Here is a 15,077-nt window from a genome sequence, read left to right as displayed (position 1 = left end):
TTTACTCAAAACATTGGAAAAAGAAAAGGTTTTTTAAAAATTCAATAATGGCCTTGATAACCAGAATTGGGTTCGGGGGTCGATTACGTGTAGGGAAGGTATTAAGCACCCCTACAACGCCCTCAATTGGTACCCTATGATGAAGTTAGTGTTATAAACAATAATAATATAAATATTAAATTCCCTTTTATTAATAACAATTTACATGCTTGAAATTTAAATTATACAATTGACCCTAAAATGTCTACATGATTGTTTTTATTATAAACAATATTTATAAAAAATAAGAAATAAAAGAGAGAGAAGAAAATTAGCTGAAATACCTCTTGAACGAGCTCTATTAATCTTCAAATATGGAGATTTAGGTGCTTTGTGGCAACCTTTCACACTACAATGCCTCACAAAATCTCAAGAAATACAAAAGAGAGAAAGAGAGAGAAAAAGAGAGAAATTTCAAGCCCCTAAGGAGTCTGTACGAAATTTTTGGAGTCCTGAGAAATGAGCCCAAGCTATCTATTTATAGGCTTCAGAAAGGGTCCAGAATGGCCCGTTCCAAAATCGGAACGACCCGTTCTGGATCTGGCTGTTATGTGTTAATTTCATAACTGGAACGACCTGTTCTGAAATTGAAACGGCCCGTTCCAGCGATGGGATTAACACATACTTGGTTAGGTTGGAACGGCCGTTCCAAAGAAGGAATTTTAGGCCTTTTTCATAACTTGGAACGGCCCGTTCCGGTTTGGGAACGGTGCATTCCAGTTAAGGTTTTAACCCCCTTTTTATGAGCTTGGAACGACCCGTTCTAATCTTGGAACGTCCCGTTCTGAGTTAGGAACGGCCCGTTCTAGCCTATTATTTTTTGGCCTTTCTCCTGGTTTGGAACTGCCCGTTCTGGTTTTGGAACGGCCCGTTCCAGACTAGGTTTTTAGGCCTTTTTTGTGGCTTGGAACGGCCTATTCTGATTTTGGAACAGCCCGTTCCGGGCCACTAAAACTAATTTATTTGGGCTTTAGGCCTTCTGATATCTTATCTTGTTGTTTGCATGCTTTGGGAGCACCTTCCCTTCATAACAGAGGTCCATTTCCTTGTTTATATGCCCCCGGACGAAATTAGGTATCTACACTTCATAAACTAAAAAATGCAACTACCCTTTAATGTGGCTCCTCCATTAAAAGCCAATAATGCAGGAAATTTGAAACTTATAACGATTATATCAATTCTACTTATGAGCCACTTAGTTTTTATATTCTAACATTCTTCCACTTGGCTCATATATTATTAATGATAATCTTTTTTTTTGATAATCAAGTATGGCCATAACATGTCAACTTAAACTTGATATTGTCACCAAAAAAATAGTCACACATGAATCATGGTGGTTATATTTTAGATTAAACATTTCCTTCCATGTATTACAATGTGTAACCTTTTCTTAGTGAAATATAGGGTCCTAACTTTATTGATTCAATATGAATCCATTCATGACTAACTTAAATGTGCACAAAGTCATAAAATCAAAAAGACAAACTTTAATGCAAGACTTTGAGTGTATGATCATAAAATATTGTAGCTAGCAATCTTATATTGGATCATTGATTTTACATCAATATACTCAATAGAGATTAACTCTCTTCTAATGTCTACTTTATACCAATTTACTTGCCTTGGCTTCCTCTTTAATATTCTTCAAAATAATACTTAGCCAAAAGTTTTTAATTGGTCTTTAATAGAATTGACAACTTTAAGACCACTACAAAAAATATTATTTGTAATGACTAAAAAATTGTGACGAAAGTAAAACTTGTCACTAATAATATATCATTAGTGGTTATATTTTATTTTGTCACTGATATTATTTGCAATAGTGACAAAAAAATAAGTTGTCACTATATTTTTATTAATAGTGACTAAAATATGTTTGTCACAAAAAAATTGACACTAATATTTCAAAAATTATTTTTTTATTTTAAAATTTTATGGATACAAATTTTATTAAACATAAAAAATTGTATTTGTGGCAAAAAAAAAAAGAGTTCACTTTGTCAAAGATATTATAATTCAAGTGTGACTATTATAGAAGTTATAATTTATTTTTAATTATAAGATAATTTATTTATTATTTAAATTTTGAAATATTTATTCTTATTATAATTTATCTTAAATACTTATTATTAGTGTATTAACAAGTCATTAAAATTAAATTCAAATAGTTGGCTTGATATGAGACTGATTTGATAATCCTTTAATTTTTAAAAACACTGATGATGAAAACAAGTTAAAATTTTCTAATTTATGAAAATCAGAAGGTTAAAATGGTGTCTAAGAATTGATTTGAATCGATCTCCTTTTACTTATTATCTAGTGTCTATGTAACTACCTAAAAAAATATTTTCCTTGATTATTGATCTCTATTACTTTTCATTTATATGCATTTACTTTTATAAAAACCTATTCATTTGTATTTAAAAATTAAGCTAATCTCACAATTTAAATTATTTTTAAAAATTTTATAAACTTAAAGTATAAATTTTATATTTATTATTTTTAATTATAATTTTAAGTTTATATCTAGTAATACATTAATATTTATTTTTTTAATACACAAACTAAAATATTAGTCGAATAACAATGAATAAATTTACAATTTTAATTAAATATTAAAATTAAAATTATTTTATACGACATTAACTTTATTATTGTGTTATTTATTAACCTATAAGTATAGATATTAAATATATAAATTTGGAATGAAGTTAAACTAGAACAATTAATTTGTTGCAAAAATAGTAAGTAAATTTAAAAATTTATTCGAATACAAAAAAATTAAAACAATATAAAGTTTTATTGATAAAAAAAAATAATATACAAATTTAGTTAAAATTTTAAATTTGAGTGAAACTTGAGTCTTACGAGAATTGAGGCTTGTCCCTTTAGAAAGTTAAAATTTAGTTAAAAAGAACTAATATTTTATCACTATGTGAAAATTTTAAATTATGAATAACATTTTATATAAAAAAAAAATGATAGATATATAAGAGCAATTCTAATGGGAGTTGTTTGTCCCATAAAGTAACTCAAACCTCGGTTTCTTGTCATTGGAGGACTCTGACGTGGCAACATGAGTTGCTTGAAGAAGAAAAAGTTCCTTACTAGATTTAGGAACGTTTCAGAAATAATAATGATGAAAATTAATTTTCTATAATGTTTATGTATTTACTATTGCTTTATTTTCTTTCATTGTAGTGCAATTATCCTTTTTAATAAAAATTTAAATTTGGTTCATAAATGATTAGAAAAAAAAATTTAAAAGTTGAATTTCTTAAAATTTCTTACCATTAGAATAAATTTGTATTTGAATTGCTTAATGCTGACATGACACACTAGAGACCACTTTTTTCATTTTTCAATGCATGAAACAACTGAAATGGGTTGTTTCCGTTGGAGATGTCTTAAGTTCATGCACTTAAATAAATGATTTAGTTATATATAAATATTTATTATCTATAATATAAAAACTAAAATATTAGTTGAATAACAATGAATAAATTTACAATTTTATTTAAATATTAAAATTAGAATTATTTTACACAAGATTAATTTTAATATTGTTTTATTTTTTGACCTATACTATAAATATTAAAGAATTAAATTTAGACTGAAGTTAAACTAGCACAACTAATCTTGAGGAATAATAATAGCAATTAAATTTAAAATTTTATTTGAAAAGAAAAATTAAAATAATATTATCTTTTATTTTACAATTACACCATCCATATACAATTGCCTAATCATGGTGAGGTTTTGAACAAGCATTTGTAGAGCAAAGTTTTCAAGTTTCAGAGGTTGCCCATATAAATAGGAGTAAAGAGATATCAAGAGTAACCCACCTTGTCAGGAAAGAAATCTCTATTGGAATTTGGCCCATAAAGCCAGCATTTGATAAATTCAGATATGTTAAGTTCTTCAAATTGTTGAATCTAGATGGTATCTCAGAACTGAATTTATTATCAGCCAAATTCAATATCTGGAGATTTTGCAGACTGAAAAGATTACTTGAATTGTCAAATCCTCCATTGATTGATTCTCCACTCAGATCAAGGCCAATAACGTGTCCCTCCTCATCACAGGCTACACCCCTCCACCTCCACTCACAGCAAGCTATGCTTGAATTCCAGTACACAAGTTTACTAGATTTTCCATGCTCGAATTTGAGGCTGTTCTTTAGTTTGAGCAATGATTGTTGTTGATCCTCAACAATTTGGCCAGATACCCTAGTGAAGTAAACACTGTGGTGTATCCAGAAGCAGTAGCTGAATATGATGGAAAGGAATGGAACGTGTGAATTTCTCATTGGAGTCTCCTGAGAGAGACACACAATGAAACAAAACAATGGCTGAAAGTGAACAGACGAATGATGGCTAATGGCTTATAGACCCTTTGTTTTCCGGTGTTTATGTTCCAATGCAATTTGGCCAGAAAATGTGATCAAAAGTGATTTCTCAATGCTTATTTTAAGCTAGCTGCATCATGCTACGTGTATGTGAGAAAATTGGATCCAAACAAAATAATATTATTTATGTGTTTTACTCTGATCCAACGGTGACAGATTCATGGTGCATGGATGCATTTTAGAATTACTCGTAGAAATTTATGAAGAGGAAAAGTTGAGTGGGAAAGAGGGCTTAGCCAAAGAAAAAGAGTGTAAGATGGTGAAGTAAGTCAAGTCAAAGTAAATCACGCCCTATGGGCCAGTCTCTATTTTATTTTTTCCCTATTTTTCTTTGTCGTGTGCTTTCGTAATTATGTATCCTTATCAGGAAAAAGAAAGAAAGAAAAAACAAATGTTGCCATTATTAATTTCGTTCATTTTCCAAGTCACTTCTAGTCTGAAGACAAAATAATGGAAAAATTATATAAGAGGTAGCATGAAATAATTTTAGGATTAAATGGTTAACAAAATTATTTCTGATTTTAATAAAAATCCTTTTAGTTTATTAAACACGGCTGAATTGGATAAAATTTCTTCAAAGCAGCATAGTGACATGCTATATGTAGGATTGGATTCTTTAACGTTAATACATTGACATGCATCGTCAAATACTAAGAATGTAGATTTAAATACACTATTTAATGTTCTTTAATATTTTATCATTTGTTTTTATTGTCTTTTTTAATAGAATGAATATGCCTGAGCTTCTTTGAAATTAGTCACACCTTTAAGGTAGCATGATGCTTTCCTGACTGAAAAAATAAAATAAGAAAATAAAACATGCTCTTTGGAAAATGTGTAGTTAATACAAAAATTATTTAGAAATGACACGTAAAAATGTTTTATTCCTTCTTGTAGAAAAAATTGGTAAGTAGTTTATTAGATATAATAAAAAGTGACAATTTGGTGAGATTTTAATAACATTTATGGTAGCAACAAATATTTCTAGTTTGAAGAAAAATGAAGTGAGTTTGCAAATATACTTTGAAATATTTGTAAAGGTTATCTTCAAAGTCAAACACTACTTATATATACAAAGCTTGATTAATAGAGAAATAAGTGACTTATTTTGATATCTTAGCAATACATTCTTTTGTAGTAGTTATCTCTTTGTAAAAAGTTTTCTTGTTCTATATAGTCTTATCATGTCTAAGCTATTAATTTTACAATCTAAGCTTAAAGTAAGTGTTTTAGCTAGGGAGTCTAAGGAAATTTTGTTAATTTTACAATCTAAGCTTAAAGTAAGTGTTTTAGCTAGGGAGTCTAAGGAAATTTTGTGTGATAAAAAAATATTTGAATAATTACTTGAATAAAGACTACTTAAATTAAGCTAATAGTAGCTTATGAAATAATTTTTTTGTAATTTTGATAAGTTTGTGCAGCTTGATCGAGTTGGTAAAGACTAGACATAGTCTTCATACACTAGTGGAAAATTAGCATATTACGTCACCCCTTTTACGTCAGAAATATGAAAATTCGACGTAAAAAAAGCGGTGGCATTTTTGTAATTTTTGCGAACTTTTTTACGTTGGACCTGGTAGGGTCCGACGTAAAAAGTCCAATCTACGTCGAAGGTGTGTTGTGTCCGACGTAGATTGGACTTTTTACGTCGGACCTGAAAAAGGACGCAAATTTGAATAAGAGAGCGCGAGGCACACCGCGCGCATTCACTCTTCATCACTTTTCATTTTTTTCTCTCTAAACCCTCTCCCTCTCCTTTGTTACTGAATCGTTTTTTTTGTCTTTTGCAGAGGGATGAACTCTTTGTTACTCATTTGCACATTGTTGCTGCTCCTCAGGTATGAATCAAGGTTTCGTTAGCACTTTTCTACTTCGCATTGCTACTCTGGCTATCTGTTTTATTTGATTTTTTGGTTGTTCTATATGTATAGGTAGTGGGCGTTTTCTTTTGGGTTGTTATACGAAGTTGAATGGCTTGTTCTGCAAGCAGAACGACCCGTTCTCCAAGCAGAATGGTCGGTTCTGAAAGAAGAACGGACCGTTCTGCAAGCAGAATGGGCCGTTCTGCTGGCATTTTTATGTTTTTTTTTAATTTTTTCCCTACTTTTTTACGTCGGATGTCGTAATGTCCGACGTAAATTTACGTCGGTTTTGCAGATCCGACGTAAAATTTACGTCTCCCACTTCTATGTCGGTACGTTTTCTGACGTAAAAAGCTGAAAATTTCCGACGTAATACACCTCTTTTGTACTAGTGATAGTTGAGAATGAATCAATATAAATTCGTATATCTTTTGTTTCATCGTTCTCCCTTAATCTATCCTTCATAGCATTTTAATAAATAGGAAATTGTGAAAATAAAGGAAATCATTTTTGAAATATACATGTGAAACTAATCAATTTTTGAAAATATTATGAGTAGTATGGTTTACATTGTTAATGCCTTAATATATCAATTTGTACTAAAAAAATAGTTAATAAAGATAATTGACATTCCAAAGGTCACACTACAAGAAATGTTACATGTAGTGACACACAAAAAATGTCACTATAGGTACAATATATGTAAATATATGTCTATTTAACATATAGTTACACATAATTTTAGTGTTGATTTTGAATGAGATTTAACAACATATTTTGTGTGTCACTATAGTCTATACCCACACTTTTTAATAATAAATCAACATATATTGTAGTTATTGTGTGGATAAAAGTAATTTTTAGTGACATATATAGTGCCACTATAAGGTGTGTGTCACTGTATGATAATTTTGTTGTAGTGTCATACATCCCAAGAGAAACCGACAAAAATAAAATAAATTAAAACATAACAATTCTCATATTCCGGTGTCACAATTATTAGAGCTCATAATCTAATGAACTAAACATGAACAACTATAAATAAGAATTAAGTTGTTGGAGTTTCATGGGTAGGTTTTTGAATGAATTTCTTTACAAGATCCCATGAGTGGAAGAACTTCTCCCCATGGATCACACACTACCATGAACTACTCTAAGGGTTTTAGCTTTGAAGCACACTTTATGTCGTTTTGGAAATTCCTTTCCTTGGCAAAAGGAAGAATAGTGTATCTCCTTGTGAGCAACATAAGAGTGGGTTTTCCGTGCTAACTACAAGGTGGATGAGATAATGTTTTGTGAGATGATACAAAACTCTAAAAGACTTTCTCAATTTCTTTTAGGTAGATCATAGGCAAGACTAGGTTAACCTATCTATTAATTGTTGTTGATCTAATTTGCCTCATTGTTGGGTTTGTACAATACAAACTCAATATCCTATCTATTTGATTAAACTTGATGTCAATTAATTAAATCACATTTAATTAATTAATCCTCAAATTTTCTCTAAACACTTTCTCTATGTGTATGACCTCATAAGTTTTCACTTAATTAGTAATAATATTTAAGTATCATAATATTAAATATTATATACAAATATTAACATCTAATAATGATGATATGAGTTTAACCTTCTATAACCACAATCATTGTAGGTTAATAATCCCTTCATCCATATGTCTTTAATTGAACACGAAATATAAAAGTGTCATTCTCGTTAAGTTCAATCATATGTCTTTTGATATCCAAGTAGACGTTCAAATACAAATAGAGTTAATATCTAATATTGACTCATTTTCATGTGACCACACGTGTTTTGTGTCTCACTTTATCAAAAGGCTAAAGGCACAACTCATGTTATGTACTCGGGATGAATCTTTTCTACAAAACTCATATCTCTCCACATGATTCATTGCAAAATCAATTAAATACCTTTATTATCACCTTGTTACGAATAATGTTTGATAACATCAAAGCTTACAACTTCTACATGTAGGAATTGCGGTGACTTAAAGTCAAAGGACTATTTTACTATGGTCACCATGAGAAATGCTTATGACACTTGATTTTAAATTTTAATAATAAAAATATTAATAAATTATATATCAATATTGATAAATGAAAAATAAAGATAAAGGAGGAGGAGGAGATGTAAGAGATAAGAGAAAGAGAGAGAAACAAGAAAGGCAAGAAAGAAGATTATGGAGAGAGAGAAAAAGAAAGAAGAATGAGGAGAATATAAAATCATATTCTCGGAGTAATAAAATATTTTGAATTAAAACAATGGTTCCACAAATATAAGAGTAAAGAATTCACATTCGTAAAGGTAAATCATGGTCAAATGTGAAATTTACAATAAAATGAAACATGAGTTTTTTCAAAACAAAATAATAATAATGAAAGCCTAAACTAAGTCTAATTATGCTCTAATGTCACATATCCTATCAGAGCACGCCCAACTGAAGCTTAAGCCTCAATACCAACATCTTCATGCTGATAATTACCTACAATATAATTTAAACACATACAAAGAGCAATAGAGGAGTGAGAAACATCTCACCCAGGTTCAGGTGAAAAATAAATATTAGACAACACACACAACAAACATAATACAAGTCATAAGCATAATCAAATATAACAATACACATACAAAATTAGTATCACATGCACATTCATTTATCATGCAATGATGTCATGGACTCGACTCATAAATGCATGCATGTGGCGCCAGTCACGTGTCTCATAATCACATATCATGTTGTATGTTATCGAAGCAATATACCAAGAGTAGTCTAAGAGTACATGTCAGCTCAATTGCACACTCTCAACTAGAAGGATGTACTATTAGGGTCTCATCGTGATAGCGAAGCCGCGCAAGATACATCCCATGCACACAAACGGGTAGAATTGGGTCTTCCAAACCGCGTTATCCTTTAGGACTCCTTCAAGATGTTTCACACTTAGAGAGTCTTCCCTAACAATGTACCTCATATCGTACCCCATCACATAAATTTATATGATGCATGTCACACATTCACAAACTCATGTACTCAACATTTCACATTTCTCGTACTCATAGTCACAAGGTCACATATAAGAGATTCCCATCCTCATCAAGCTCATAGAAACACATCACTTGCATTAACACAATAATAAGACAGTTTTCACACCATTAGCACCTTTAAACATGGTTTAAAACTTATCTATTTTTGAAATTAAACACATATTTACACTCAACATCACACAAGGAATGCAACAAAACAATCAAAAAGAAAAATAGAAAACTTTCATAATTTTTCTGTTTCTAAAGCATGCATCAAGTAAGGGATTGGGGGTCAATCTGGCAACCCAACAATTATTCACACACCCTCGAGTGAGATTTCTCACTCTTCCTTACCTAGATGAGCAGAAGATGAAGCAACAGCAATCTTCGATTGATCTCCTTCTCCGTGATCTTTAGAGAGCGTAAAAAGGGAATGAATAGGGTCAGAAATGAAAAATGTAGAAAATGACTCTAGACACCTCCTTTTTTACTTAAATAATAATAATAATAAAATAATAATTAACAAATGATCGCAACATCCTTCCTTTCTTTCTCATAAAGCAATTAAAATAAAAATATATTTCCTCATTTTTAATAAATAACATAAACATAACTCATAATAAAATATATTTTCATAAATATACTTTTCATATCAATTAATCAAAATACTAATTAAAAATCATGTTATATATTTTTTTTGGAAAAAAAAACTCTTATAAAATAGATAAATAATATAAAATATACTTCTCTCTTTTAGTAGAAATAACATAAGTTTTATATCAAAATAAAGCTCATATCAAATAACTAAATAATATTAAAAATTCTTCTAATAAATACATTAAAATGTTAAAATAAATACTACATATTATTAATATAATTATAAAAATTAGGATGTTACAGAAATAAAAGGAAAAAAGTATACGAAATCTCAAAGTTTTCTATAAAAGTTAAATAAGTAGATTATAAGTAAATTCTATTAAAATTTCTTACAAAAATTCATCATTCAAAATAATTCAATAAAATATCTATTTTTTTAATACCAAAATATTTTCTTAAATAAAAATAAATAAATAAAATTGTATTGAATATCATTAAATTTTGAAATATTCTTAAAATAATCTTGATTGTTTTAATTGAATATTATTAAATTTTGACATATTTTTAAAAAATTAATCATTTTAATTAAATATTACATGACTTTTTATTTAAATTTTTTTATTAAATATTACAAGATTTTTTAATAATAAAAAATCTTTTACAATCCTTTTAAATCATAATTTAATACATCTATATTAAACTGCACATGTTAAATATTATTATATGTGATTAAAATTTAAAATGAATTATATATATAAATAAGTATTATGTTTGAATATATTTAAAATTTAGTAAATACTTTTTTTAAAATATATAAATTATATTGATATTGATAAATAATTTTTATTATAATAAAAAAAATATTCATAATCTATTTTAAAACATCAATTTTTAATTTATAAATAATTATAAAAAAATTATATTAAATATAAAATTAAAAATTCTCTCCTAAAAGATATTCTTTTGATAACCCAAAATTATGCAAATTCGTAGCTAAATTTCATTTACCTACCCTGGAAGGCTGGAACTAAGAACGAAAATATTTTCATTCCAATAATTGATAACTAAATCTTACTATAAATATTTTATCTTCTCCTTTTTATCTAATGTTCAAATCACTCACAGGATTAAAAAAATATTTTTTATACATTGCTGTAGAGGCTGCAGGGGCATAGTCAGTAGAGAATCTAAAGTCAAAACTCCACGTGGAATCCCTGTCACCTACTCTGACACATTTCACCATACAAAAGGACACAATCGAAACAAATATGAAATATGTATGTGAATCAAGTGGTGATTTGTAAATTGTGGGGACTGTTTTAATCCGAATAAAAAACTCTAAAACATCACTAACAGTATAATACTGTATCTGAATTTTATCTTATAAAAAACCCCATATTCTGCAACTCATGCATCATCAATGACTAATGAGCAATAGTGTAAAATTTGGTGAGGAAATTTCGTTGTTTAGCTAGTGTTCACAGATGTGACTGGCACTGGCCCTCCCACTGATAACAGCAAAATAAATTAAACCATTTTCACCCTAAAAATTAAAATCTAACCATCTCAATTGAACCGCACATTTTCGAATCAACCCATGTAAAGAAGTTTTTAACAAAGCGTACCAAAAAGCAAAGGAGAAAAAACGATGCTTTACAAAAGAATCTTGAAGTATTGTAGAATGACAAAAGGCGACGGATATATTTTCATCTCATGTGAAAGAATTTACACAAACAAATGGACTCAGATGCATAAACGTTGCAAGCCATTAACAAAAGCAAATTCCGTACAAGGTCATTTCAATTCAAATGATTCTTACTACCATAAAGCTAAAGGGAAACTGCAGCAATTTAATCATAGGCTGAAGTCTGAAGTTTATTGAGGATTTGGAGGACGGCTATTGGCAGCAGAGACCCTAGAGCCCCATTCAAGCAATTCTTTGCTGGTGTCATCCTTGTGAACAATCACCTCAATGAAGCACAAGGAATCTTTCTTGGGTCCTGTAGCTGTGGCAATTGCTTCAACTAGCTCTTCTTCACAGAAGACCTGAAATGATTTCAACATGAATGAATCGTTACGTTGTATTCAAACACTTCTCCCATGTTATTTATTACAGCATGAATTTTGAGGATAATGCATTTATTTAGCCTGATTTTTCTCATTTGGCATGAGTACAAATATGACTTATATAGTGGTTTCTAATAATACTAATATGCTATATCTCTAATAGAATTGTCCAATGTCAAGAAACTCACCTTGGCAGTCCAGCATTTCCCTTCACCATTGTGGATTGCATCAACCAAAGCGGTGTAATTCCAGTTCTTAATCACATTGTACGGCCCGTCATGAATTTCAACCTCGATGGTGTATCCACCATTGTTAATCAGGAAGATGATGGTCTTTTGCGCGCACCGCAGCATTGTTGATACATCTTGAGCAGTCACCTGCGGAACATTTAAAAAGTAGAAGATTATAACATCATCATAGTTCAGTTCGAGAATCTTATTTGAGCGAAAATTTAGAAATGCTGGAGGAAAAATATATTACATTCTGATGGAAATCATGGTTTAAGTAGTTAAGCAAAACAAACCTGAAAGCTTCCATCACCAATGCAGGCAATCACTCGCTTCTCAGGAACAGCCTGAGCATAACCAAGAGTTGCACCAACAGACCATCCAATTGAGCCATATTGCATTTGGAACTCATACCTGACAACAAGAATTTTTATTAACGCTATAAGCACTCAAAAAACAAGATGATAAATAAATACTAAACATCAGATTCACATTCTATCATGTACTTACCCGCATCCCTTTGGCAATTTCAGCTTTTGGCAGTTAAACCAGGAGTCCCCTGTCTCAGCAATTACAGCAGTTTCACCAGACAGCATGTTTTGTATATGTTTGAACATAACATTGACCCTCAAAGGCTCTTTGGGTGCAGCCTTCAAAGGATGCCCTTCAGGGACATATATCCTGTGGTAATTTTCATATGCAGTATTGTTGTGCTTGAGGCGCTTCGCGAGTGCCTTGAGGAAATCCTTCATCAGCACACACCCAAATGCAGGCCCATTCGCGATCACAACCCGATCCGGCTGCACAATGATCGCCTTCTCCTTCTTCAGAAGAAGGGAATACCCCACAGAGCTGTAGTCATTAAAGATGGGACCGGCAAACAAGTATGCATCCGCAGACTCCACAATCTCAGCACAGAATGCAGTGCTCACAGCACCCCAGTAAGTTCCAATGAAATGAGGATGGTGCTCAGGAACCATCCCTTTCGCCGATGGCATCACAGCAAGTGCATAACCACATGCATCAGCCAGTTCAACAAAGGCATCAGATGCTGTGGCCACCCTCAGTTTAGGACCACCAACCAGCACTGGCTTCACTGCCTTGTTAAGAAATTCCGCAGCTGCCTCCACTGCTGCCTCCAACCCCATCTTGTTACTCAATCTACAAAAGAAACAAATAAACACAAAAATTAACATCGAATCATCAACATTTCCAATCAAGCACAAAACCAAAAACAAAAAAAAACAAAAACGCTCACCTTGGAGACAATGAAAAAGGAACAGGGTCACGACTGAAAGTGGGGTGAGGAATCCCGGGCAAGTTACAACCTATGCTTATATACACAGGCTTTCTTTCTTTCAGTGAGGTCGAGATTGCTGTATCAATCAACTCATGAGCATCATCCAAGTTATTCACCACAGCCTATCATCAAACAAAACCACATTAACACCTTCCCCATTAAATAAATAAACAAAAAATTTCAATACAACTCAAAACAAAACAAAATCTACACAACTCAATCCTTGTTTGGATAAATTTATTCTTAAAATGTAGCTCAATCATGCAAAACCAAATTATAATGTGAGAATTACTTCCCACTTATATACTTTATTTTGATCTTATCAATATTCATGTAGACTTGAATTTTTCTCGATACACCCCTTTAACAGCATGGCACATGACACTATCGGCAATCTTGTTCAAACAAGATAAGACCACTATGAGTGGCAAAGCTTACTCTCCGAATAATTAACACAGCTACGTAATTAGTACTCAAATCAAGATCACTGATCAAGTTAGAAGAGCCTCCCACCAGTTGATCCATAATATAGATAAGGTTTTGAAACCATGTTAGAAGGTTGAAATTTGGTTTTTTCCAATACTTAACAGCAAACACCACATGAGAAAAAGTAAAGAGTGAGCAAGAGAAATTTAGTACCTGAAAACAAGTAACAGTTTGAAAGCACCTCAACTCTTGGCTGAAATCGGGTAACCCAATGGTGTGGTGGAGGATCCGGTTGGTGCCGTAGTCATTGGAGTTGGGCCCACCCACGATGCAAATCAGCGGCAAGTTCTCACTGTACGCTCCGGCGATCGCGTTCAGCACGCTCAGCCCGCCCACGGTGAACGTCACCACACACGCGCCCACGCCGCGCGCCCGCGAGTACCCGTCGGCGGCGTACCCGGCGTTGAGCTCGTTGCAGCAGCCGACCACGTTCAGCGCCGGCTCCGCGATGAGGTGGTCCAGCAGCGTCAGGTTGAAGTCGCCGGGAACGGAGAACACGTCCGTCACGCCGACTTCCACCAGCCGCCGCGCCAGGTGCCCGCCCAGAGTGGAGTCCCCGCCGCGCGCCACCGGCACGCAGGGCTGGATAACAGTGCTGTTTGTCTGGTTGCACGATACGACGTCGTTGCTGGCGGGCTTGGCCGCGTCCAACGAACCTATCTTTGTATCCATCACGAGTGAGTGAGTGAGTAAATGTTTCGGTTGGAAAAGTGTTGTGAGAAATAGAACTAAGTTGAGTGGTTTGTGTTTTTTTTCTTCTTATACTTGGGTTGTAGAAATGAGAATGAGAAGATATTTATATATATGTATGGTAAGTGGTAACAGCAACACGGTGGGAGTAGCTTGGAAATGGAAGGGTGTTGTATTGGCATTTACTAGGGGCGGTTTAGTGTTTTGTTTCACTTTTTGTGTCGTGACTCGTGAGTGGGTTTCTCTTTTGGTTTTTCGACTTTTTTCTATGTTTGTGTCTTTCTTTCTACTATGATCTGGAATGATCCAAGACGAACGAGGTTTTGTGTCTACTTTCGACGGGCAAGCGGAAAGAAAA

General features: G+C 32.1%; 1 protein-coding gene across 1 annotated transcript; it reads right to left on the bottom strand.

The window, feature by feature from the left end:
- Positions 1-11,623: 11,623 nt before the first annotated feature.
- Positions 11,624-14,817, bottom strand: LOC109815406 (pyruvate decarboxylase 2). The gene is made up of 6 exons (XM_020380124.3): positions 14,183-14,817; positions 13,502-13,665; positions 12,754-13,404; positions 12,540-12,657; positions 12,205-12,393; positions 11,624-11,995 (listed from the first exon to the last, which is right to left on the bottom strand). The coding sequence occupies exons 1-6, from the start codon at positions 14,699-14,701 to the stop codon at positions 11,825-11,827; spliced, it is 1,812 nt and encodes a 603-aa protein (XP_020235713.1). The 5' UTR covers positions 14,702-14,817; the 3' UTR covers positions 11,624-11,824.
- Positions 14,818-15,077: the final 260 nt, after the last annotated feature.

Source organism: Cajanus cajan, chromosome 4 (assembly GCF_000230855.2).
Source record: "Cajanus cajan strain Asha chromosome 4, NIPB_CcT2T_4, whole genome shotgun sequence".
Taxonomy (NCBI): Eukaryota; Viridiplantae; Streptophyta; class Magnoliopsida; order Fabales; family Fabaceae; genus Cajanus; species Cajanus cajan.
The sequence above is the reverse complement of the archived record's forward strand: the minus strand, read 5'-3'. Positions and strand labels throughout refer to the sequence as shown.